General features: G+C 35.2%; 1 protein-coding gene across 3 annotated transcripts; it reads left to right on the top strand.

The window, feature by feature from the left end:
* The first annotated feature begins 5,358 nt into the window (after window positions 1-5,358).
* Window positions 5,359-20,983, top strand: LOC122831091 (NACHT, LRR and PYD domains-containing protein 3-like). 3 transcript variants are annotated; one of them, XM_044117031.1, is made up of 19 exons: window positions 5,359-5,501; window positions 6,618-6,717; window positions 6,864-6,968; window positions 7,509-7,574; window positions 7,667-7,771; window positions 8,162-8,266; window positions 8,552-8,656; window positions 9,513-9,617; window positions 9,815-9,919; window positions 10,671-10,734; window positions 11,567-11,789; window positions 12,274-12,364; window positions 12,929-12,965; window positions 13,462-13,681; window positions 14,028-15,819; window positions 15,908-16,081; window positions 17,119-17,292; window positions 17,482-17,528; window positions 18,997-20,983. In XM_044117031.1, the coding sequence occupies exons 1-19, from the start codon at window positions 5,474-5,476 to the stop codon at window positions 19,500-19,502; spliced, it is 4,152 nt and encodes a 1,383-aa protein (XP_043972966.1). In that variant the 5' UTR covers window positions 5,359-5,473; the 3' UTR covers window positions 19,503-20,983. The 3 variants fall into 3 exon arrangements, with proteins under 3 accessions (XP_043972966.1, XP_043972968.1, XP_043972967.1); XM_044117033.1 differs by lacking the exon at window positions 9,815-9,919 and having other exon boundaries at window positions 18,997-20,962; XM_044117032.1 differs by lacking the exon at window positions 8,552-8,656 and having other exon boundaries at window positions 5,360-5,501; window positions 18,997-20,962.
* Window positions 20,984-24,262: the final 3,279 nt, after the last annotated feature.

Raw genomic sequence — 24,262 nt, 5'->3', positions numbered from 1 at the left:
TTGTTCTTTTCTTTTATTGTGGAATCAATGTGGTTGTGTCTTCTAAAGTCTGAACATGTACAGTTTGATGCAGGTGGATTAATGCAGAAAAAGACGTGACAGATGTGATGAAATCAAGTTTTTGTTCAACATGTGTACATGAAAATGTTCAGTTACTAACATTTATATGAATGGTGTGAGCTTTCATTTAGTTAAACATTTTAAAGCTTATTTTAAAGGTGCTCCTGTTTGTAGATGTCAAAGTATTTCATTTGAATTCAAACCATCTGGGAAAGAATAATCATTTTCAAATTTACCGCCCCTTTATTTTAAATAGAATTACCAATAGAAATGATTATACACTGGGTTATGATATAGATGAATGGATTATCTCAACTTTCTGTTATCCTAATTGTTTATTTTTTTGTGATAAAGAACTTAAGTCATAAGAGTTTTCAGTAATATTAGTGTCTGGAGAGCTGATTATGAATGAATTCAACAGAACCAAAGTTTGGGCATATTGGTATGAGTATTAGGAAGAAATGGATATCAGATTACACAAAGCAACAAACATTATGAACACCTGTTCAAATATTTAACTCAAACTGCAAGGCAACCAATCATAACAGTTTAATTCAATAATGCAGGTGTAGTTCTGGCCTTGACCACAACTCAAGAACAGCCTAAATTTGGTTAACTGGGGTGATTGACGCAGATGAAAATGTCAGAGTGCAACTTTAACTTTTAACTTTTTTTTAAAGATCCTGCAGAGAAATTAAAATCTCCTTAAAGTGGACGTTGCTTTCAGACATTTTTTGCTGAAAGCAATATTTTTGCTTTTAATGTCATTCTAGTCACTTTCTCTGAAACAGCTTTGGGCATGACAGTTTATTTAAGTTGGCTAAATAAAGCTTGTGTGAGTAATATTCAGTTTTTATTTTTGAATTACATACTAAAATAAATCAAAAGTTGAAAATTGCCTGTCGCTGCAGGACCGTATTCATATTTTGCCAGTATAGAGTTAAGGATCCCTTTTCTTACAGAACAACTTTTCTTCTTTCATTAGAAAATTGTGTTTCTTTGTTGGGAAAATAAAATAAAACTTGAATACTTTAAGAAGTTTGTACAACAGCTGTTACTTTCCAAATGATCAAAATGCTGATATAAAATGAGGTTGCCTCCATTTGTTGCAATAGGGCGCCCTCCTGAGGCATGTTCTGGAATTGTTTTCTTATTTTACTGCTGATACAATTTGCCATACATGATTTCAAACATGTTTGAAATCATGTTTCGAACATATTTTATGTTTTAAACATGACCGTTTAGCAGATTGTTTTAGTTCAATTTAAATAGTTATACTATTTAAATTATTCTTTATTCTTTTTTGCTTTTCTTTTTAAAATGTAGCAACTTTCTCTCCTATTTGGCAGCATCTCACAGACTATTATTAAATGCTATAAAAGACTGAGTCTTAACAAAATATCACAAACAGTAAGATAAAAAAGATTGGTTGACACCCTTTAACTTAATATAAGGAACATGTTTGTTTTTTTTCCTTGCATTGTTTTCTCTTTCCAGTAGAGGGCAGGATTTGTCTCAATAAGGAATATTTTTCTCAGTGGGACCATTTAGTCACAAAGGCTCACAGATTCAAACTGAATCTGCTGCATTTTCAAGTTTTTCAGATGGATAAACTGGCTAGTAAAGTGATTTTACACCATTTCCTTCATTTGGTGGAAGCTGTAAGATTTGTGATCTCACAACAATTTGACCAGTTTTTCCATCAGTTTGCTCTGTTTGCAGAAGATGTAAGATGTCTAGATGTAAATAATAAATTTAATAATAAAAAAATCTACCAAGTGAGCTTTACACTCTATGTGCAGAATAATAATTATACCACAGCATCAATGTGTGAATTACTGTCTAAAAAATATTCTTGAACTTTATTTTTATTTGATAAACTTTTTAATTTGGTATTCCTACTTTATTTTTTGTCTAGATGGGACAAATAAACATAAAACTTTTTTTCAACCACTTTTATCAAAGTACTTATATTCAGAAGTTCACTGCAAAGTTAATCAAAAAGAGGATATGTTTATCTTTACTGCAACTATAAAAATAGGTGTTCATTCTTTTGTTAGTTGCTGTCCTGTCTGGTTGTTTTACCTGTTTAACAAGGGCAAGGTGTTCTCACAAATACCCAGCATTCATTAGAAGCAGAAGGCAGGAAAAACAAACTCACAGAGCTATTTTTGACACAGTCTCATCTTTGTTTTAATGGACCTAAGTACTGAAAAAGTCCCTGAGTGTTTGGTTCCCAGCCAAATGTAATTTGACTTGACGGACGTTTGCACCTGAAGAATGATTCATGAACGAATGAATGAATGATTCACTTGATTTCTTATTCCACTGGTCCAACGAAGATTTGAAAAACAAAATCTAAACTCAAACAAACTGAATCAAAGCTCAAGTAAGCCAGAGGAGCTGTGAACACTGAAATATTAAAGTTTAGAAGGTAATGAGTTGAGTTTAATTTGCTATTTTTAACTGTAGATGTTTGAATTGTTGGGGTCACTACGGGTTATTGTGGTTTGCTGTGTTTATCATTACAAAGATTTAAAAAAAGTGACTTTTGGATAAATAATCAGCAATTTAGTAAAACAAACAGTCTCCTGATATGCTTTGTTTTTCATATTCTCCTTACATAAAACCCACTAATCAAACTATTTATAGAAATAAAGCATCTTTTCATTCCTACAGTCGCCACATGCTTTCTCAGGATGAGGGATTGCTGAGTCACTGGCTCAATGCATATTAGTAAAACAACCAATATAAACTATATTTATCAGGACTGTATTATAACTAAGATTGAATTAGAAGTTGTAGAAATTAATTGGAGTGAGTTTCTATGATTGCATTTGATTAGATATTTGTAGATATGAACTGGAGCTGTGTGGAAATGAAATCAAATTTATTGGTCTCTGTCTAAACTATTTTTAGAATTTACTGATGATAAACTATTACAAAACATTTAATTCTAGTAAACTTGTATTGTTTGATACAAATTTACAGCAACCAATCAAACAATGCATCAGTAGCCTTTCAAGTTATAATTGTGTGTGTTATGCATCATTGCACTTACAATTAAATTGGGTTTTGGTTTGTAACCTGCTGTTGTGCAAACAGCAGTGTTTTTGGAAAAGATGATATCTTCCACATGTTTAATTTAAGTACGCTTGTTAATACGATACTTTCATAAGAATCATGGTTGAGTTTCTTCTGACATGCTGTGCAATTTGTGGGTTTATTTTTGAACTTTGCTAAGCGACTTTCATTGTTGCACATATTTTGGTTCTTTGGAGTTAATATGTAACTTTCATTCAAATATTGAAATGAGCTGTTGAGATAAACAGTAAAATGTTCATTAAAATATTTGCTTGTTTTTCTGATCTTGTTTTAAAGCTTTTATGTTTTTTTTTTTTTTGTTTGTTTGTTTTTTGCATAGGTAAGGCTTATTTTTCCCATATTTGAAAACAGAAAATGAAAACATTTTGGATATTCTTTGACAACATACACTGAAATAAATTTTAAGTCCTTTACATAAGGAACAAAAGCTCAAAAACTGCATACCGTTTACTGAATACTGTAAACTTTCAGACTTGAATTAGATTAATGATGAAAAGCTTAAATGAAAAATCAGAAAACTCATTTTGTGTAGAAAAAAATAAAACATGGAGTTTGACAGGTACAAGATTTAACCTAAGGCTTCTTTCAGATTTTACAGTGTGGAGTAAAATAAATTAAGACACATAAAGGCTCCAAAAACAGTTCATGTAGGATGATTTTAAAAATGCTCCATTTTCTCCCATCTGCCTGTGAATGTGGTTCACACTCAGCGGTGGGATGTTACTGCATATGAATACATCTCAGATGTAATCCAGATTTTAAAAAATGGCTTTTGTCTGTATTACAAGAGGCCCAATCTCAGGGATTATATTAGAGCGCCATCTTGTGGTGATTTATTATTTTTATGAATAATGGCAAGAAATGCGTTTAACATTTTTTTTTTTAAGTTTCTTACCAACATTTTGGCAGATTCCTCCCTTTACCCCAAAAATCCCATTTTCACAATAAAACACAAGTAAAGTAAAAAAAAAAGAAGAAGCCATTTGTCACCGAAGCTTCATCTCTGATAATTATGCAGCCATGTGAGGATGTAAGGTGTTGGATGTAAAATATATTATATTTGAAAGTTAAAACCATTTTTGGTGCTTGTAGGACAGACCTTTTGGTGTACTACAAATATCATCTTAAATGTTTGACTATCTTTCTGTAAATACCTTCAGTTCTGGTTGAACAGCATTCCCATGGTGCTAAAAGCAGCTCCCAGAACATTCCAGTGACAGAAAGCAAAAAAGCAGCAGCAGCGTGTTTATTCTCATGAATTTCTTTCATGTCTAAGACACCTTTGTTGTCTCATGTGGAAAAAATTTTGAGACTTTCCAATTAAAACATCTATAATTCTTAGAAAAATGTACATCCATTGCGAATCAAATAAAAAATATTATTCCTGAGAATTGGGTTGTTCTGATTTATATCTTGTAAATGTATCTAAGAAGAGAACTTAGACATGTAAATGGTATTTATATATTTTGCCTGCAGTAAAAAACAAAAAAAAAACATATTTAATCTGATGAAAGTTGCTGTTGTATTTTATCTATTTGTGAAAGCATGGTAACTCTCTTTCACTATTCAAACAACAAGTGAACAGTTCCTGCAGTAATCTCTGTACCAAATCAAAAATGTTGATCCGATGGTTTTCTGCATGTGTCAGGGGCCAGTGATGCTACATTTAGCTTGGTGCATTGAAGAGGTCTGATGAAGAGTATGATCAGGGTTATGTATAATGTTTTGGGTTAGAAGGAATATTACTTTTCACAAAACATAGATCTGCCAGAAATTACCAGGAGGGTAAAGTTAAAGTTTTATTCTTCAGGAATAATCTAAAGAAATCTTAAAGGTGAAAATGAGAACCTAAGAGAAAAGAAAGGGGGGAATAACAACAAAAACCAGGGTTTCTAGCAAACAACAAATCCTCAAAGCTGCAGCACACATGCTGCCCAGCTAGACTTAAACTCTGCTAACCAGGAGGCAGAGAGAAACCAGCTGGGCCTGTTTAATCTGTTAATCCTACATGCAGCCACCACTGCATGTAACAGTTTGTCATATTTATTTCTGGATTTTTAAAATATTTGATAAATCCTCATTAATTCATAACTAATGTAAATTTCAGTTTTAGGCTTCTAACAATGTTTTATTTGAGTTTTACTGTTCTATGCTTTATCCCACTTCTGTTCATTGCAGGAGGGAATGAAATCTCAGGTAACCCTCACATCAGATTGAAGTCCAAACCTGAAGGACTTGTTTGCTGACTTATTGAACAGGGAAGAGAACAAGGAAACGCAAAGTATTTTTTATTTACCTCTCAGTGTGGATGCATGTCTCTCATGGACACTTATACGGTAAATAACATTGGCTTTATTCTGTTTTTATAATTTATATATCTGTGTCTCATCTCATTACATAAATGACTAATTATACATTTTCAGAAAATAGCTCTAAAAAGGAAACATTGTCAATTTGACAGAAACCAGAAAAAATACTGTCAGATATATTTAAATGTGTCTTTCATTTGTCTTTTATTTTCTTTCCAATGTGGTCAAACAGAAAATGTATTTAGTTATAACTTTTTGAGAAGTTTTTCTGTTTTGTCCTGAGGTAAGAAAGAAAAACCTGTTGTTTAGAGGCCGATGTGTCGAGGAAGCTCACATACTATTTTTTATCTGAAATAATAAATGCAAAGAGAAAGAGAAAATAAATAACCTGGCATGAGAAACATTATTTTTCTAAGTGATTTATTTTTAAGTTGGTTTTTTTTTTAGGAAGTGAAAAAACAAAAATACAGACAGTTTTTGTTTTACTCATCAGGAGAAAATTATGTATCTGGGCCATGGTTTATTTGATTAATGTCAATGTCACATTTTTATTGATAATGAAACCCAAGTGCAAAACTGACTGTACTTTTTTCATGTGGAATATCAAGGGCGACGTACAGGGGGAAAACAGGTCCAGAAGAAATGACAGGTTAAAAGAAGAATCCAGAAACAAATGTCAAAAATTTAGGAGCTCAAATACTGTGTAGTGTGATTACTGACCAGACTGGGGAACCAGAAGGAAAAAGCCCAGCAAGTAATAAAAAAGAAACAGAACAGTAGAATAAACCAGGAAACAAAACAGAGAGGGACAAACATATTACACAGCACCTTATGAGCTAAATGTGACAAGACCTGTTACACAAATACACAAACGAAAACAAAACCCAAATCCTCAAGGTGACAATCAGTGCATATAGAAATAAATTTAAAAGGTGGCTGGCGGATAAAATATCAAGAGAGAAGGATGAGGAGCCTTTTTGGTTTAATGTATTTAGTAAAATTGTGCCATTTTCTCCAGATTTACATGCATTCACCTTTTGATTTGTAAACCTCAGACATAGTTGCGTTAGGCTCAGGTCTGCAAGACACTGATATAACATTAAGGAAGGACTGTAACTAATACAGTGTTTTGGCTTCATATAGGAAACTTTACAATGAGTCAGTCTGAGGAAAGCATGGAGGCGTCTGTGCCCAAAAATGATGGTGTGTCCTATGAAAACGGTACACTGGTCGGACCTCAAAGGTAAGAGGATTGATTTAAGACTTTAATGTGCTAAACATTATGTGAAACAATATTTGAATATAGTATAGGCTACTAAGTTGCAACAAATTGCAGTAGACTTAACAATCTTTTCTTTGACTTAAAATCTGAAAATGCTTGATTTTCAGGAACGAGGAGAAAAGCTCCACATCTGATTCACAGAGTCCTTCCCTGAAAAATCTGAAATCCATGGATCATCCTCCTACTTTCCAAAAGGAAAACGGAGTTTCAAAGTAAATTAATTATTATTTTAAATTTATTATATTACCTGTGACCCCGCCTCTCTCCCGGAACGTAGCTGGAGAGACACCAGCAACCCTCCCGACCCCCCCAGGGTCCAGGGTGAACAGAAAATGGATGGATGGATATAACCTTTCGATTTTCATAAACACAATTTTACATTTTTCTTGTTTCAGTTAACTTTAAATATTTTGTCCTGCTTTTCACATTTTGCAAAAGTTTTGTTTATGTCTGTTTGGGTTTATCTTGGTTTTATGGCTCTCTGGTCTTTTCTGCATTTGCCTCTTAATTAGGATTAACATCACCATTATCGCCATAATGAGCAAGCAATAAAAAGGACTTCTAGTTATCCTATTTATCATGCATAGTTTTTTACCAACCTTAGAATTCATTATCCTGAGTGACCTTTTATATCCCTATTTTTTTATGCTTTCTGATCAACTTAACCTTCAGATTTTATAATAGCTCTTCTTTTTATGATTTCATAATATCTTTGTTGCTCATTGCTTGAATTTTATCTTGATTTATTTTAGGGCAGAGCAGATGAAGTTCCCCATGAAAACGAACAAATCCTTGGATTGTCCAATTGGTTTTAAACAGTAAGAAATCTATAAATACAGTTGGTTTTCTTCTCTTTTGATTAAACATCTTCAATTGAAGTCCTTTATTTTGCTAATAATACTTTTTGCAGTTTGATGCGGAGAACAGTAAACTCTCCTACACCAAGTGTTGTGTCTCTAAAGAGCAACAACTCGATGGATTACCCTGTTAATTTTAAACGTTCTTCATTTGCAGGGTGAGTGAAATCTGCTTTTACGTTTTTGAATTTTATCAGATATATCAAATGGCCTAAGGTCATTGCAGAAACTCACAACAACATATTTAATTATGTTTCTCTTCATCACGATTCTGAATGATATTTTGTATTCTTGTTTCTTTTTATGCTTCTGTTTTTATTTACTTTCTGGTTGCTTGAATCCTAGCTGTCTTGAATTATTTTGGAACTGACTAAAGAAAGTTCATCAAGTCCTCCAAAATCGCTTCCTATGAAAAATAGTAAATTATTTAATTATCCACTTGGTTTCAAACAGTCCATTTCTACTAATTCAGTTTATTTTACAAATATTGTAGTCAAACATCTTTGCCCTAGTCATTAATTTTTCCAATGCTACTTTTTTTTTTACAGTTTCAGGCATAAAACAGTAAACTCTTCTACACCAAGCGTTGTGTCGCTAAAGAGCAACAACTCAATGGATTACCCTGTTAATTTTAAAGGTTCTTCATGGTCAGGGTAAGTCAACACTGCTTTTATATTTAAATGTTATCAGAGTTATCAAACAGCCAAAGCAGAAGCTCTCTACTCTATATGTGGTTTCTGAGTTGCATTTTCTACCAGTGTTCTTAATAATAAACTTAGTGATATATTTCCATTTGACAACTTCTTTTTGTAAACACAATTATAAATGTACTTTTCCTCTGCAGACTATTTAGTTTTCAAATTCAGTTTGTTTTACAAATTTTATAATCAAACATCTTTGTTTTAGTAATTTATTTGCCAAAACTACTTTTTCAACAGTTTTGGGCAGAAAATGGGAAACTCTTCCACACCGAGCGTTGTGTCCCTAAAGAGCAACAACTCGATGGATTACCCCGTCAATTTTAAAGGTTCTTCGTCTTCAGGGTGAGTATGCACTACTTTTAAGATATGAATTTTATCAAATGTGTCAAAAAACCTAAATTAAAGGCAGAAACTCATTGTTACGACCCAGCTCAGCCAGGGGAAAGGAGAAGTAACATAAAAGAAACGTAGATGTTAAGATTTATCAGTTTGGGATTTATTGTTTGGGTTTAACAAAATAAAAAGGTAAAAAACACCCTTACAATCAAAAGTTAAGGTGTTATAACCAAAACAAAACACTGAATAAAACTATGTCCACAAAACAACCAGAGTTGGAAACCAAAGATCTTAACCAAACCAAACAGGACCAAAACCTAAGGTTTAAGACAAACAACAAAACTCTAGTAGGCTACTATAAGCTTACATACAAAGCCCTGCACAGGGACTATCACAGGTAACAAAGATTTACAAAAGCTCACAAAAAGACAATGCGGTATAAAGCAGTCAACAAACACCCAGCAAAGTGACAAGCTGTCTCGGTAAAGAATCAGCTGCACCTTCTACCAGGAAGTCCTGGGTTTAAAAAGGGAGGCCTCATTAGGGATTGGTGGAGCTGATAATTGGTGAGCCAATCAGCTCTGCTGTAGACCTCAGGGAGGATTAGGGCTGCAGCCACTTCCCAGTGGAGTTAATTTCATTACAAAGCTGCAGATATACAGAAAAAAGAGAGACAAAGGAAACATTCGAGGCCACCGGCCGTAACACTCATTAAAATATACCCAATTTCTCCATATTGTACCAGTGTTCTTATTAATACACAGTAACATTTATACACATCCAGTTTGCTTTGTTTTGATCAAACATCTATGTTCAAATCCCTCATTTTGCCAAAGCAATTTTTTTAATTTTTTTTCAACAGTTGTGGGCAGAAAATGGGAAACTCTTCCACACCGAGCGTTGTGTCCCTAAAGAGCAACAACTCGATGGATTACCCCGTCAATTTTAAAGGTTCTTCATCTTCAGGGTGAGTATGCACTACTTTAATATATGAATTTTATTAAATGTGTCAAACAACCTAAATTAAAGGCAGAAAGTCATCAAAATATATCTAATTTCTCCATATTCTACCAGTGTTCTTATTAATACACAGTAATATTTATACACATTCAGTTTGCTTTGTTTTGATCAAAGCAATGTGTTTTTTTTTTTTTTTTTTCACAGTTGTGGGCAGAAAATGGGAAACTCTTCCACACCGAGCGTTGTGTCTCTAAAGAGCAACAACTCGATGGATTACCCCGTCAATTTTGAAGGTTCTTCATCTTCAGGGTGAGTGAAATTTGCTTTTAATCTCTGAGTTTTATTGGATGTATCATAGAGGCTAAAGTCAATGCAGAATCTCATTACAATCTCATTATCTGGTTTCTATGCTTTTGAGTTGCATTTTCTACAAATCCTTTAGTGATAAATTTCAACATTAGAACTCATTTTCATCAACAAAAAAATGAAGTTTTTTTTTTCAATAAACTTCAAATTGCTCTTTTAACTCATTATAATGTCTTTTCTGACATTGGAAAACCTTCTGAAGAGTATAATTATTGTTTTCCAATGATAAATAATAACTCCTTGGATTATCTGCTTACCTGGTTTCAATTGGTAACATTTCTACAAATTCAGTTTGTTTGTTTTTCTTCTTTTAATCAAATGTATTTATTCTTGTCATTAATTTTTCCAATGTTACTTTTTTAACAGTTTTGGGCAGAAAATGGGCAACTCTTCCACACCGAGCTTTGTGTTCGTAAAGAGCAAGAACTCGATGAATTACCCTACTAATTTTAAACGTTATTCATTTTCAGCGTGAGACAACTCTGCATTGTTATGTTCAAGCATCTTTTTGGCCATTTCAAGTGCTCTGGCATTATTATTTTTTTTATAAATTCATGCATTAGGGTTTTCATTGCGTTGGGTATCTGTTTTTAGTCTTGTATGTACATGCAGGCATTCATACAATATATTTATTTACTTATTTGTGTTTGATGTTAAAGCAAATTACACACTTATGAATAATAACTCTCCACAGATCTGATGACAAAACACTGGAGAAGACCAGCAGATTTCATGGAGACCTTCGTAAAGTTTTTGAGGTAACTATTTCAAAATTAAACGGACTGTGAAGCACAAACTATGTTTATTTGGTTTTTAATAGTTAGTGGGGGTTTTTTGAGGATTTTTTTCCACAAAAAAGAGGACAGGAGGCAGCTGAGAGTGGAGACCAGACAGGCAGGCTGAGGGAGAGAGAGACAGATCATCTGTCTCCAGAGGGAGAAGTGAGGGAGAGAGAGACTCGAGGAGAAAAGGAAGGGAAATCAATAACTGGGGAGCTGGCAAAACATACAGAAATAAAAAATAATTGAACACAGAGAATGAAGTGTCATTGTTAACTCTAAACATTTAAATAAACATCTACGTAAAAACTGAGAGAAACCAAAAACAAATAACTAATAAGAAAGAGCAAAAATAACAAGTGATCTAAATGTAAATCAAGGAAAAAACTTAAACAACCCAGGATTCAGACAAAATCATCCTACCAGGAGCAAAAAACTTTTTCATGCTTTGGCAAAGTTTTATATGAAAATAAAGCTGAAAACTTTATTGTATGTGTTTTACTTCAGGATTAGAGTGTAACACACAGTAAGGCATTAACCTCACAATCGAGAGATTATACAAAACCAATTTTCCATAAATGAACAGAGAAATGTTGTGGGTTAAGAAACAGTATGAAAGCTACATGTAAAGAAATTTGTTGTTGATATAACGGTTATATACTCACTTGGAAAGACTGTTTATACTTTGTGTACTGATTTTGTTAAACAGCATGTTTCTTCCAAAGCATGCATACTAAATAGATAAGAAAATAGTACCTAAACATATTGTATAAGTGATTTAAAAATCTAATCTTAACATGTTTGCTTACAGAGACTTGAGAGAGAAACTGTCACTCTTGTAAGGAGCGAACTGAAGAAACTTCATCAGCTGTTAACTCCGAAACGCCTTTGGACACATGATGTGATCAGAGACGTGTTTCATTGTGAGGAAAGAGAGAAGATCCTTACCGGAGAAGAAGACGAGGTCATAAACTTCCTGAGGGAATTTTTGAGGATGAGGAAGCATGGAGACTTTGCTGACGCTCTATCGTCCAGTAGGAGAACATTTTTCCTTTGTTTGTACAAGTTCTTATTATGAGTAATTAGAATTACAACAAACTGGCAGCCCTTAATGTTTTACATCTCAGCCTAGGTCTTCAATCACACAGAGCTGCCAATGACTTTTATTATGCAATAATAATAATAAAATAAAAACCCACTACAGCAAGCTTTACCTACAGCCTGCTGAAAGGTGAAATAATACGTTGTACAACAGTGATTTTGAACACATCACTTTTGTATTTCACAGCAGCATATAGAATAGCTAATGGTACATCACATGCAGAAAACCAAAAGACTCGGTGTGCAGACATATCTTTGAATATGGCCTGGACAAGTTAAAATCTTTAAAGGAGATACTTCCACAGGATGAGTAGGCAACAATTTACAAAATCTGCAGTTAGACGGTGTTATGTAGACTGATCAAGCATCTTTGGAGTGTAATAATTTGATCCTGCATGTTGACCTTCTTGTTTAAAGGTCGCTCTGTCAGAAGCCCATCTAAGGACAAAGATGAGTCACATGTGACCAAACTCTCTGAACTTGAAGACCAGCAGCTCAAATCTGAGAGGTAAAAATGCTGAATGACATCCGTTAATGTAAGATGCTTGTAATGACAATCTGCTTGTAAAAATATCAACATTTTAGACAATACATGATCTTAACGCATGTTTGTATCAATTAGTACTTCTATCATAACTCATTATTGCTTCATTTACTTCAGGATCTGAAACAGAAAACATTACAATATGCAACAAAGTGATTCATTTTGAATTTTACAGAAACTTTCCTTGTTGAATGTAATGTAATCAGTAATTTTATTCATCTTAGATTGATTTTAAATGTGTATTTGAGATAATCAAAGCTCTTTCTCTTGTTTTAAATGTTTTATAACCTGGCCCAGCGTTAAACCTCTCAGATTTCTCCCTATCCTTTGTACACTTCTCTGTGTTAACCAATAAATAGAAGATCTTGCATTGAAGTTTTTGGTGTAACATAACCATAGTTCTGGGGATGTGAATACTGCAGGTTGCTTTATGATGCAGTCTCGATTATGTGCTTTTAAGTGCAAATTTTGCTAGATAAATTGTCACTTATGTGTAAATGTCTTTGATTTGTTTCAATCTCAACTCAGAATCCCCCCAAAGGCAGACATGGACACAATATTTAAGGTCAGTAACTATAAATGAACAAATTTAGGTATCTATCTATCTAGGTATCTATAAATTTGTGCATCGATATCTATGAATTGATGGTCTTTGTCTGCTCTTAAAATGATTAACTTAAACATTTAAGTGTGACTAAAAAGCCAAAATAGCATATGTGATTTTTTTTTCTCAGCACTGTTTTGCTTTTCTGGTTTGTGACTAGAAATTACAGTTAGCATTATCCCTATTAATATTAAACAGAGCTGATTTTTTTTCCGATTGCTTTAACATGTTCCATCCATCCATCCATTTCCTATACACCCTTTGTCCCTAATGGGGTTGGGAGGGTTGCTGGTTCCTCCCCAGCTAACGTTCCGGGCGAGAGGCGGGGTCACCCTGCACGGGTCGCCAGTCTGTCGCAGGCTTTAACATGTTTACTTTCATAATATTTGTCAGGAACGAGATGAATTTCTCATTTATTTCCTCAAATAAATTTGATTGCAATTCTGTTTTATTACAGAATCTTGAGGGGAACATTGTTGTCTTTGTTGAGAATGAGCTGAGAAGTTTTCATAAGCTCTTAAACAGAGAGACTGTTCATAGCCAAGATGAGGATGAAGAGGGTTTAAATTGGGAGGAGGAAGAGCAGAAGAAAATTACCAAAGAAGCTTTTCTGAACATGATCTTGAAGTATTTGAGAAGAATGGAGCAAGAAGGGATGGCCTTTGCTCTACTAAACAGTAAGATCACTATACCACAATGTGAAGATTAAAATATAGAATTGAACATTATCTGTCAATTTGTTATTGATGTTTAAATCCAGTTTCTTTGTTCGAGACAAAGTATTGAGAGGTTTATCCAAAGACAGAATGCATGGATAATATTTTTCCTACAATAATCTGTTCAAAGTACTCAGAATGTACATAAATTAATTGTTTTTCATTTCAAAGTGTTCATTAAATTTGTAGAAATGTCAATAATGACCCGATATATATGTCTTCATTAATGAGAAAGCTCGTATATTTAAAAAAAGAGGAAATGTAAAATTTATCTAATTCTTTGTTTTCTCATTTTACACATTTGCAGATAGTGTTATGTCCAAATGCCAACTTAAACTCAAATCCAACCTGAAGGAGAGGCTAGCATATGTGCTTGAAGGAATGGCCAAAGACGGTCATCCAACCCTTCTTAATAAGATCTACACTGACCTCTACATAACTGAAGGACGTGAAGAGGTCATCTGTGACCATGAAGTGAAACATTTTGAAAAAGCTCTCAAAAGAATAGTTAAACCACTAACAATCAGATGTGAAGAGCTCTTCAAACCCATTACAGGAAGAGACAAACCAGTAAGAACAGTGATGACAGAGGGAGTGGCTGGCATTGGAAAAACAGTCTTGACACAGAAGTTTGCGCTGGACAGGGCTGAAGGAAAAAATAACCAAGACATCCAGTTCACATTTCCATTTTCCTTTAGAGGACTGAACATGGTGAAGGACAAAAAGTTCAGTTTGGTTGAACTTATTCATCTTTTCTTCCCTGAAATGAAAGAAGCTGGAATCTGCTCTTTTGAACACTTCAGAGTTTTGTTCATCTTTGATGGTCTGGATGAGTGTCGATTTCCTCTGTATCTGAAAACCAAAGAGATCCTGACCAAGGTTACACAGTCCGCCTCATTAGAGATACTGCTGGCAAACCTTTTCAAGGGGAGGTTACTTCCTTCAGCTCTTGTCTGGATCACAACTCGACCTGCAGCAGCCCATCACATCCCTCCTGAGTTTGTTGACATGATGACTGAAGTGAGAGGATTCAATGATCCTCAGAAGAAGGAGTACTTCAGAAAGAGATTCACAGAGGAAGAGGAAAGCAAAAGAGTAATTTCTCATATCAAATCATCAAGAAGCCTCTACATTATGTGCCATATCCCTGTCTTCTGCTGGATCATTGCTACAGTTCTAGAGGATGCCATTAAAACCAGAGAAGAAGCAGACCTACCCAACTCCCTGACAGAGATGTATATCCTCTTCCTGGTGGTTCTGTCCAAGGTGAAGAATGTCAAGTATGATGAAAACGCTGACAAAAATGCCTTCTGGACTCCAGAGACCAGGAAGATGATTGAATCCTTGGGAAAACTGGCCTTTGAGCAGTTAATGAAAGGCAACCTGGTTTTCTATGAATCTGACCTGACAGAGTGCGGCATTGATGTCAGAGCAGCCTCAGTGTATTCAGGGGTGTTCACAGAGATCTTTCAGGAGGAGAGAGGGTTTTTCCATCAGAACATGTTCTGCTTTGTCCACTTGAGCATTCAGGAGTTTCTGGCTGCTCTTCATGTCCATCTGACATTCATCAACACTGGCGTCAATCTGCTGGACGAAGAGGAATCAGTCTCACCTGGGTCAAAGATCTCTGAAGAACAAATTGAGCACTTCTACAAGAATGCTGTAGAGAAAACTATAGATAGTCCAAGTGGCAAACTGGATCTGTTTCTGAGATTCCTTCTTGGTCTTTCTCTGAAAACCAATCAGACGCTCCTGCAAGGCTTTGTGACGGAAAGAAGAACATCAAGCAGTTCATTGAAAAACATAGCTCTGTACATCAAGAAGAGGATTGAAGAGATTCAGTGTCCCTATGATAAAGCCAATTTATTTCACTGTCTAAATGAACTGAAGGAACTTTCTTTAGTGGCAGAGATTGAACAAATCTTGAAATCAGGAAAACTGGAGACAGAAAATTTCTCTAAAGCTCAGTGGGGAGCACTGTTCCACATTCTGCTGTCTTCAGACGATTATGAGAAAAACTTTGATATGAGAAAGTATTATATTTCAAAGGAGGCTCAAGAGAATTTTGCTCCACTCTTAATATGCTCAACTAAAGCTGTGTAAGTCAAAAAGCAACCACACATTGCTTGTACTGAAATAAATTAGATGAACATTTTATTTATTTATTAACTTCATATTTGTATTTAGACTCAGCTGCTGTTTCCTGAATGAGGAAAGCTATACACTTATTGGAGATATTCTCAGTAATCCGTCCTGTTTATTGAAAGACTTGGACCTGAGTAACAACGACATGAAAGATTCAGGACTGAAGCTGCTGTGTGAAGGCATTTCCAAACCAGTCTGTAAACTTGAAACCTTAAGGTAAGTTCTTATCTGTTTGTTGAATAAATGACTTAAATGTTTTTTATCATTGTCATTTTTAGTTTCTGTACAGCTCTATCCACTCCCACAATGTTACCACATTCACTCAACAGTGAAGTGTTACAACAGACAACTTTGGATTCAGAAGCTGTTTTTTCATCAATGTTTTTTTCATGCACATTTTATAGCATTGCATTAGAAATGGTTAATGGAAAAGGCAAAGTTCAAAATAACATTCAATTTTGCAACAAATGCTTTTAATAATATTTGAAATAGTTTTTGGCTTCCTCAGTAAAGAGTTAATTCACAAAAGAGTATATGAAATACATCTGATGAATAAATTCTGATGTAACCAACTTTCCTCTCCACTGATGGGTCTGTATGTTACCAAACGCAGGTCTGGGGTGACCATTCAGGATGAACATGGTGGAACCAGAGTTTGTGTTAACATGATATTGTCTACTATTTGAATAGTTTTTCTTAAAGGTAATCCATCATTTTGAGACATTAGGAGTCATGTACCTGACCATGTGGAGCAGGCGCTCAGACATTTTTAACTTTACCCACATAATTTCCGAGTTCAAACCACCAGGACAGAGGAGAGGACTCTCTCCATTTTTCTGAGTCGTGCAATGCATGCTATTGCAACTGATGCATATTTTTTACAGCATGCTTAGCATCAACATCTGATGATGTTTTCACTTTTCATTTTCTTTTTTTGAGACATTTTAAAAGTTTGTTCAACATTTCTATTGCTATTGTCTTGTCCAATGGCTCTAAAACACATCGAGGAAAGGGAACCAGCAACCCTGTGAGGGCCAAACTGTACTCTTCACACATTGTTTATCAATTTTATGTTTTCATTAATATTATGTTTAAATTAAAGCCACCTTATATCCCCTTTTTATATATAAGCTGTAAAATATATAAACTAGGAAAAGAAGAATGCATATAGAAGACAGTGATGACTGAACCACAAATCTTGAATGTGCAACAAGAAGTAATAACATAAATTTTATATATTTGTGTTTGCATAGGTTGTCAGGTTGTTTAATCACAAGAGAAGGTTGTGAAGTTCTGGCATCAGCTCTGGCTTCTAACCCGTCTCACCTCAAAGAGTTGGACCTGCGTTACAATTACCCAGAAGAACATGGAGTGGCTCTCCTCTCTGCTGGACTGGAAGACCCAAACTGGGCATTAACAACTCTTAGGTACTGATAAGGATGTGCATTAGACAAAGTCTATTTGTTATTAAGTCTATGATCTTTTCAAACAAACTAAATAGTTAAAGTAAAATAAATGTCAGAATGTGAGAATAAATTAATCTTTCATATCAGTGCCATAAACCAAATAGACAAAATTTCTCCATCACTGCTAACCTTGCTGTTATGTTGTTCCAGGGTGGAGCCGAGTGGATTACAGTTTTTAAAACCCGGTCTGAGGAAGTGTAAGTATGGTTATTTTTAAGAAATAAGTGACAGCTCATGAAAAAATAATATTGATGACGTCAAATCTGAAATTCCAGTAAAAGCCAGCTAGTATGTTAGGCTACATAGTGTTATGGACAAAAATACTTAATTGTCCGGATGAGAAGAAGTAGCATATTTATTAAACTGTTACAACATGAGAACAAAATAACAAAGTCAAATGAGTTTGTCAAATCTGCTCTAGCTGAGAACTGATTCTTTCTGTTTTTCTGAATGTCGTTCCGGTTAGTAGATCTTGTGACAGCAGGTTGTCACTGCTTGTGATTGTTTCCTGAGGTTTGATTGAACTATAGTGGGACTGAATTCGTCCCTAAATTGGTGGGTTACCGGTTTGATTCCCTCTACCTCTGTCATTGTGGCCTTGGGCAAAATACTTCACCCACCTTGTATATTGGTTGTGGTCAGTGGGACCAGCTGCACCAGTGCATGTAAATCTCGCCACTGTCAGTGTGTGCACCATGGCTACAATCCAGTAGTTTATCACCATCACTGTGTTCAGTGTGGATGAATGGCTGAATGTAAACACTTTGGGGTCATCTGGAGGTTAATAAAGTGTTATACAAGTACAAGCCATTTACCACAGGGATGAAGTTTTGGATTGTTATGCATCAGGAATTTTGTGGAGTTCTGCATGCGTACTCTTGCTATTTTCCTTTTTTTTAGAAACAATAGCTGTGTTTGTTGTTAAGAAGGACAACTTTAAACCTGATAAGTTCTTAATTTTGAAAGTAACACAAAAATAGGCTCGAACATCAAGGTACAAAAATATTTTTATAGTATTTATTTTATCTGATGTAGTGTAATTTTTATAAGCCACATTGAATGCAAATGGGCCTGTTGTCAGATTGAGGGAGGCAGCTGGGAAAAGAACCCGTCCAAAGATCTTTAATACAGATAAAGTGTGTTTGAGGAAAATCTCTCTTTAACAGACAAGTTCATGCTGATGTACATCAAAGTTCCTTGTTATTCACCAGTGACTCACTGGTTGTTGAATGGAGTTCTTGAATGATCCCCTTATGATACCATTAAAAGCCTGTAGGCTCTCATTTTGAGTGAGAAGCAACAATTATTTTTAACTTTTTATCTATTTTTGTTGTTTTACTTTTTGAAATAAAATGCTGAGCCTAATGTAATTACTTGTCAGAGGGAAGGGCTCAGACACAAGGAGCACATATTTGAAATTGGCATTAATAATGACTGTCAAGGTACAGTTCAAATTCAGTGGGGCGACTTTATGTAGGTTTCTGGTCGGCTCTACACAGAACATGTTCACATAGAGCAGTTATTCATAGAACCCATTTTCAACACATCTATAGAAATAAAATAATTAAAACATTACCAATGTTTTGTAAAATCTGTTTTAGAACAGAAGTTAACATGAATGCACATAATTGTTCCCTTAATGAAATGCTGCTGTCTCTCCATCAGATGCCGTTGAACCCATCCTGGACTCCACCACCACACACAGAAACCTCACACTCTCTGAATTTAACAGAATAATGACAGTGGGACAAGGAGAGAAGGTCTCTTGGTCTGATGCCGAGGAGCTGCTGGGTAGACATGATCTCACTGGTCGCTGTTACTGGGAGGCAGAGTGGAGAGGAAAAGCTTCCATTGGAGTGACATACAAAGAAATCAGAAAGAGAGGGGAAATAAATCGCTGTGGTCCTGGAATGAATGATCAGTCATGGGCTTTGTTGTGCTCAAAGGAAGGATTCTCTGTTCTGCACAACAACAACATAACTAAAATCTATGTAGACCCCTCAAACAAAGTAGGGGTGTATGTGGACTGGCCTGGTGGCACTGTGTCTTTCTTTGGGGTTTTCCCTGACAAAATGACCTACCTTCACACCTACAACACCAAATTCACTCAACCTTTGTATCCTGTTTTGAGAATAGAACCCGTTAAAATTAGAATGGCCACTATGCTGTAACAACTGGAATGGCCAGAAGCTGTCAGTGCAGAGCACCTCTCTTTGCCCAACACAACTCCCACACATAGCTTTGAGGCATCTGGTGTCGGATTTTGTACTTAACGCAGCATCTCATTGGTGAGCTGCCAAACATCCTGGGCATCTCAGTTGTTCAAGACCAAGCAGAAAACTGCACCTTTATTTTGTCATCTGAAACATCCTGTTGCAACACCTGCTGACCTAAGTGTCAAACTGGAAAAGGATGTTGGTGAGAGTAATCCTGTAAATTACAATACTTACCAATCCATAGTAGAAAGTCTACGAAATACAAGAAAATAGCAGAAGAGGTGAGTACTGTCCAATGAAAATCCAAATGCTCCACTTCTGACCACAGTGATACTTAAAAAGCAGAGTGAACCTTGATGTCAAGTATGACGGTTCATTAATGAAAACTTTGGTCGGCTTTGCTGGTGCTGATTGGCTTGTCAAATGGAGATCAAGATGTTCGCCGTTCAACTACAGACAATCTATTTCTTCTGCATGGAAGAAAACTGAACTGACTTTGCAAGAAACAACCAACAGTTGCACTTTCAGTGTCAGAAGCTGACTATGTTTCTCTCAGTCAAGCAGCCAGAGGGAAGCTGCCTGAGAAGATTACTGAGTGAACTAGGTTTGGTAACCAAGCATATTTACGTATGATTACATTCCTGAGTGCATGGAGAATCGTGAAGTTAAGTTGCACTACTGTCCAACAGATGACATGAAGGCAGAAAATCTCAACAAATCCTCTTGCAAGACAGAAATCTGAGCGTCTTAGGAGAGATAGTCTTTTATTCTTCTAATGTAAATATGTTATATAATGTTCTGCCATGTTGTTATGTTGTAACATTTACAATGTTTCTCCTGAATAGCAGTAAAATAATACGCAAGAAAGGAAAATGACTGATCAGTTAGTCTTATACGTTTTGGAGTTACGTTTATTATTTAAACATTATTTTGTATCTTTATGCGATTGTGAAAATTAAGAGAAAATGTATAATGAATGTTAACAGAGAGGCTACAATGCTGCCATCTGGTGCATCTTTGAAGTATTTCATTAAGTAAATAAACATGCTAAACGTTATTCTCATCAGTTTAATACGGCCGTTAATCACTTGTTGATAATGACTTACTCACTTCATGTGTGATTTTTAAAAGGATACTGTGTGTGGGGGTATGGATGTATATACTGTATTTGGACATAAGTAAACCCGGATAAAATGGAAACTTTATTAACCTATGTTTATTTTTTATTATTTTTATTTTATTTAATAATGAGAGTCCGTCTGAGAATAGTATATGAGTTTATCGGGTAGGAGTTCATAAGTGTCTTACTTCTTCCTACTTCTTTTTGAACATGTTAAGATGATTGTAGCACAAAAATTAGTTTTTTACATGGCTTGCTCATGTGTGTGATTTTGTACTTCTATCATGTTCAAAAATAAAAGACATACACAAATAAATATTTTCCTAGTAAGTTTTGTACACATAAAAATAATTTATGAACATAAAACAAATTACTTTGGTGTTTCTGCTCCAGGCAACAAAGTTTCACCAAATGGTCTATAAAATCAATACTACAGCAGACCCAAAGTGTGTGTGCTGCTGTGTGTTGGGGAAGCAGCATCAGAGCCAGCGACTCTATTAGACTGGACAGAATCATCAGGAAAGCTGGTTCTGTACTGGGAGTAAGGCTGGAGTCCCTGGAAACTGGTGGAGAGGAGGACACTGAAGAAGGTTCTGTCTATCATGGACAATAAACAGAACCCTCTCCACCACATAGTGGACAGACAGAGGAGAACCTTCTCACAGAGACTGCTCCAGCTCCGCTGTCGTAGAGACAGATAGGAAATCCTTCCTGCCACATGAAATCTCACTGTACAATAAAAGCTAAATCATTGTTCTGCACTAATCAGCCCAATTTTGCACAACTGCACTGTGGCACACTTGCTGTACATATATTTACATATACATATCTGCATTTTTTGAATCTCTGTAAGGACTGCTCTTAAGTTGCATTTTATATTTTACAGCACTTTATAATTTTACAATTTGTAGCATTTTATATTTTATATTTCTTTTATTTTATCTACAACTAGTTGTTACTGTCTTGTCTTTATGCTGCCACTGCGAAGTAATTTCCCTGCTGGGATGAATAAAGTACTTCTATTCTATTCTATTCTATTCTATTCTATTCTATTCTATTCTATTCTATTCTATAACTCTTTAGACAAAAAATAACATTACAATAACAAAGCTTGTGCACAACAAACTTTAGGTCTGTATCAGTGACGTGCGGTGAGATTCATAGCTGGTGAGGCACTGACGTCATCAGAATCAGATTTGCAAATAGATGCATAGATTGACAGCAGTTTACAGGTTATGTAGTCTGAAACAAACCTTTCAGCTCCGGCGTTGGTCTTCCTTTGGTTATTATCTCCTGCTTCGATTGAAAGTCCACTTGAGAAAACTTTTTTAGTGTTGTAATGTAGTCATCCATGTCGAAAGTCGGGATAAGCGAGAGGGGAAAAAAATCACTATCTCTATTATAATCTATCGCTGCACTTGACTTGCTTCCCGAATCGTTTAGCCTAGCTCGCTGTCACTTACTCGGCAGTTGAGGAGTGAACAAGACGAACGTCTGGGATCTTGAGCGCCCCCTGCCATGAGGCAAGAGAACTGCCTGCCTCACCTCGAACCTGTTCTCTGCCGTTTATAATCGCTCATTACACGAAACACGTTACATAAACACAGTTGGTGACAAAAAGCACTGTACATTATATACATAAGCTAAATTATTGGAAATAAGTTCACATATTAAATTTGTTTAAACCATTTTATTGACGCCGTACAGCAACATGCTCTCTCCGCTTAGCAGCCAGCGCAGAGCCAGGGGTTGCGCAATCCAAGGTGAGGCAGAGCTCGCTGCTGCCTCACCGGCATCGCTTCCAAGCATTTGAATGGGAAAATAAGAAAATTCAGCGATTTTGAACAAATAAAAATCGAAATTGGTGAAGCTACATGAAAAATAAATATTTTTTAGTACAAACCACCGGATGAATATAACAATTTAAATTACTTTATGATTATATATTTTCTTTCTTTCCATGATGGCAGGTGAGGCACTGCCTCACCTGCCTCCCCTGACCGCACGTCACTGGTCTGTATCTTCTTCACAAAACAAAGTAAAATTTAAAATTTATGCAAAATTTTTGTAGTTTATAATTTCTACTAAGTTTTGTTCTTTGGGTAGTTAGAATATGTTTAAGTTAATTTAGAACCAAAATTTGTAATTAATTTTTAGATTTGGAATTGTTTAGATTACGTATATAGCTAATTGTTAGACCCTTCCATTAATTTGTGTAATTAAGAACACCCCGGGTGCTGGGTGGAGGATTGTTTGGCAAATGTCTGGTGTGGACGGGAGGTTTTGTAGAATGATTTTTTGACCACTTTTTTACACCTTCAAATCACTTTTGTATACTTTCAAACCACTTTTTTGTACCTTCAAACATGAAATTGAGATTATTTTTTTGTTTTGACTAAGTTACACGAGGGTTTTAGTAATTATTTTGTCTCTACTTTTACAATAAATAAATCAATTCGGAAGTGCGTACAAATCCAGCACCCACCTGTTACCACCCACAGCCTTTATTGGAAATTTGGTTTTTTGGAACAAAAGGCTGCGACGTTGTTAGTTCCTCCTTCCAGCAGAACAATACCGGTAACCATAAACATTCAGTTCACAGGACTGTTTAGATCAGAAAAAGCTCATGATAAAATGGTATAGTCAAAGTCCAGATTTAAATACAATCAAAAAATAATTCAATTCTGAAATAAAAATGAAGATTTTATTGCCTAAAGTTCAATAATAGCATCTTTTAATTAATTTGAACCAGATTAAGCTAAGACTATTCTGCTTACAGAGTTTTAAGGAAAACATATATACAGACAAAAAAGTTTTTATCTTAAATGAATAATGTATATATATTTATATATACATTTGTTACAGTTTTGCCCAATTGCTACTCTGCAAAATGGCCTTTTTTCACTCTGTGCACTCACTTTACAATTAATGGATTATTAAATTATTTTAATAATCGATCATCAGGATGAATCCGATTAATCTTTTACTTCACTTTGCAGAGACAAATAAATGTGGAAAGCTGGTTGAAACCAAAGTGACCTGCAGAGAAATTAGTTTTTACAAAGTATCAACTCAGGTGGCCGACTGCAAGTGGACACGTTTTTCAGACTTTTATTTGTAAACAAACGTCTAGAAACCTTTTTTTTTTTCCCTTCCATTTTACAATTAAGCAGTTTTTCTTGCTGATGTCAGATGACATCCTGGGTTTTTGATTGTAACGTGAGAAAATGTGAAACCGTTGGAGGGTTGTGGATATTTATGCAAGCCACTGTGTTTCAGGTGGAGTTTCAGGAACCGGTGGGAATTAATTTGACATTTGCTGTTTGTGTTCTTATTATGTTTCTGGGGCTGTAGAGTTTCATCACCGTGGTAAGATGAGAGCTGGAAACAACAAAGAAATGCTGATGCCACGCTAAAATTAGGGTGTACACCTCACCAAACTCTGTTGCCAAGAGCTTTTTTTATCGATTTTCTCATTCTCTGTTACAGAACCTAAATAAGAATAGATTAATCCTTCTGTATTTGCTTACAAGAATGCGCAACGTATCACTTTGCTTCTTTGTTTCAGGGATATGAGATCCACGTCACAAAGTCA

Source organism: Gambusia affinis, linkage group LG05, assembly GCF_019740435.1.
Source record: "Gambusia affinis linkage group LG05, SWU_Gaff_1.0, whole genome shotgun sequence".
Classification (NCBI taxonomy): Eukaryota; Metazoa; Chordata; class Actinopteri; order Cyprinodontiformes; family Poeciliidae; genus Gambusia; species Gambusia affinis.
This window is presented reverse-complemented; position numbering and strand designations above follow the sequence as displayed.

Coding starts and splice junctions, on each gene's coding strand:
- LOC122831091 (XM_044117031.1), top strand. CDS start 5,474: ATGCATGTCTCTCATGGACACTTATACG. Junction 6,718..6,863: donor ACACTGGTCGGACCTCAAAG/GTAAGAGGATTG, acceptor CTTGATTTTCAG/GAACGAGGAGAAAAGCTCCA. Junction 8,267..8,551: donor AAAGGTTCTTCATGGTCAGG/GTAAGTCAACAC, acceptor CTTTTTCAACAG/TTTTGGGCAGAAAATGGGAA.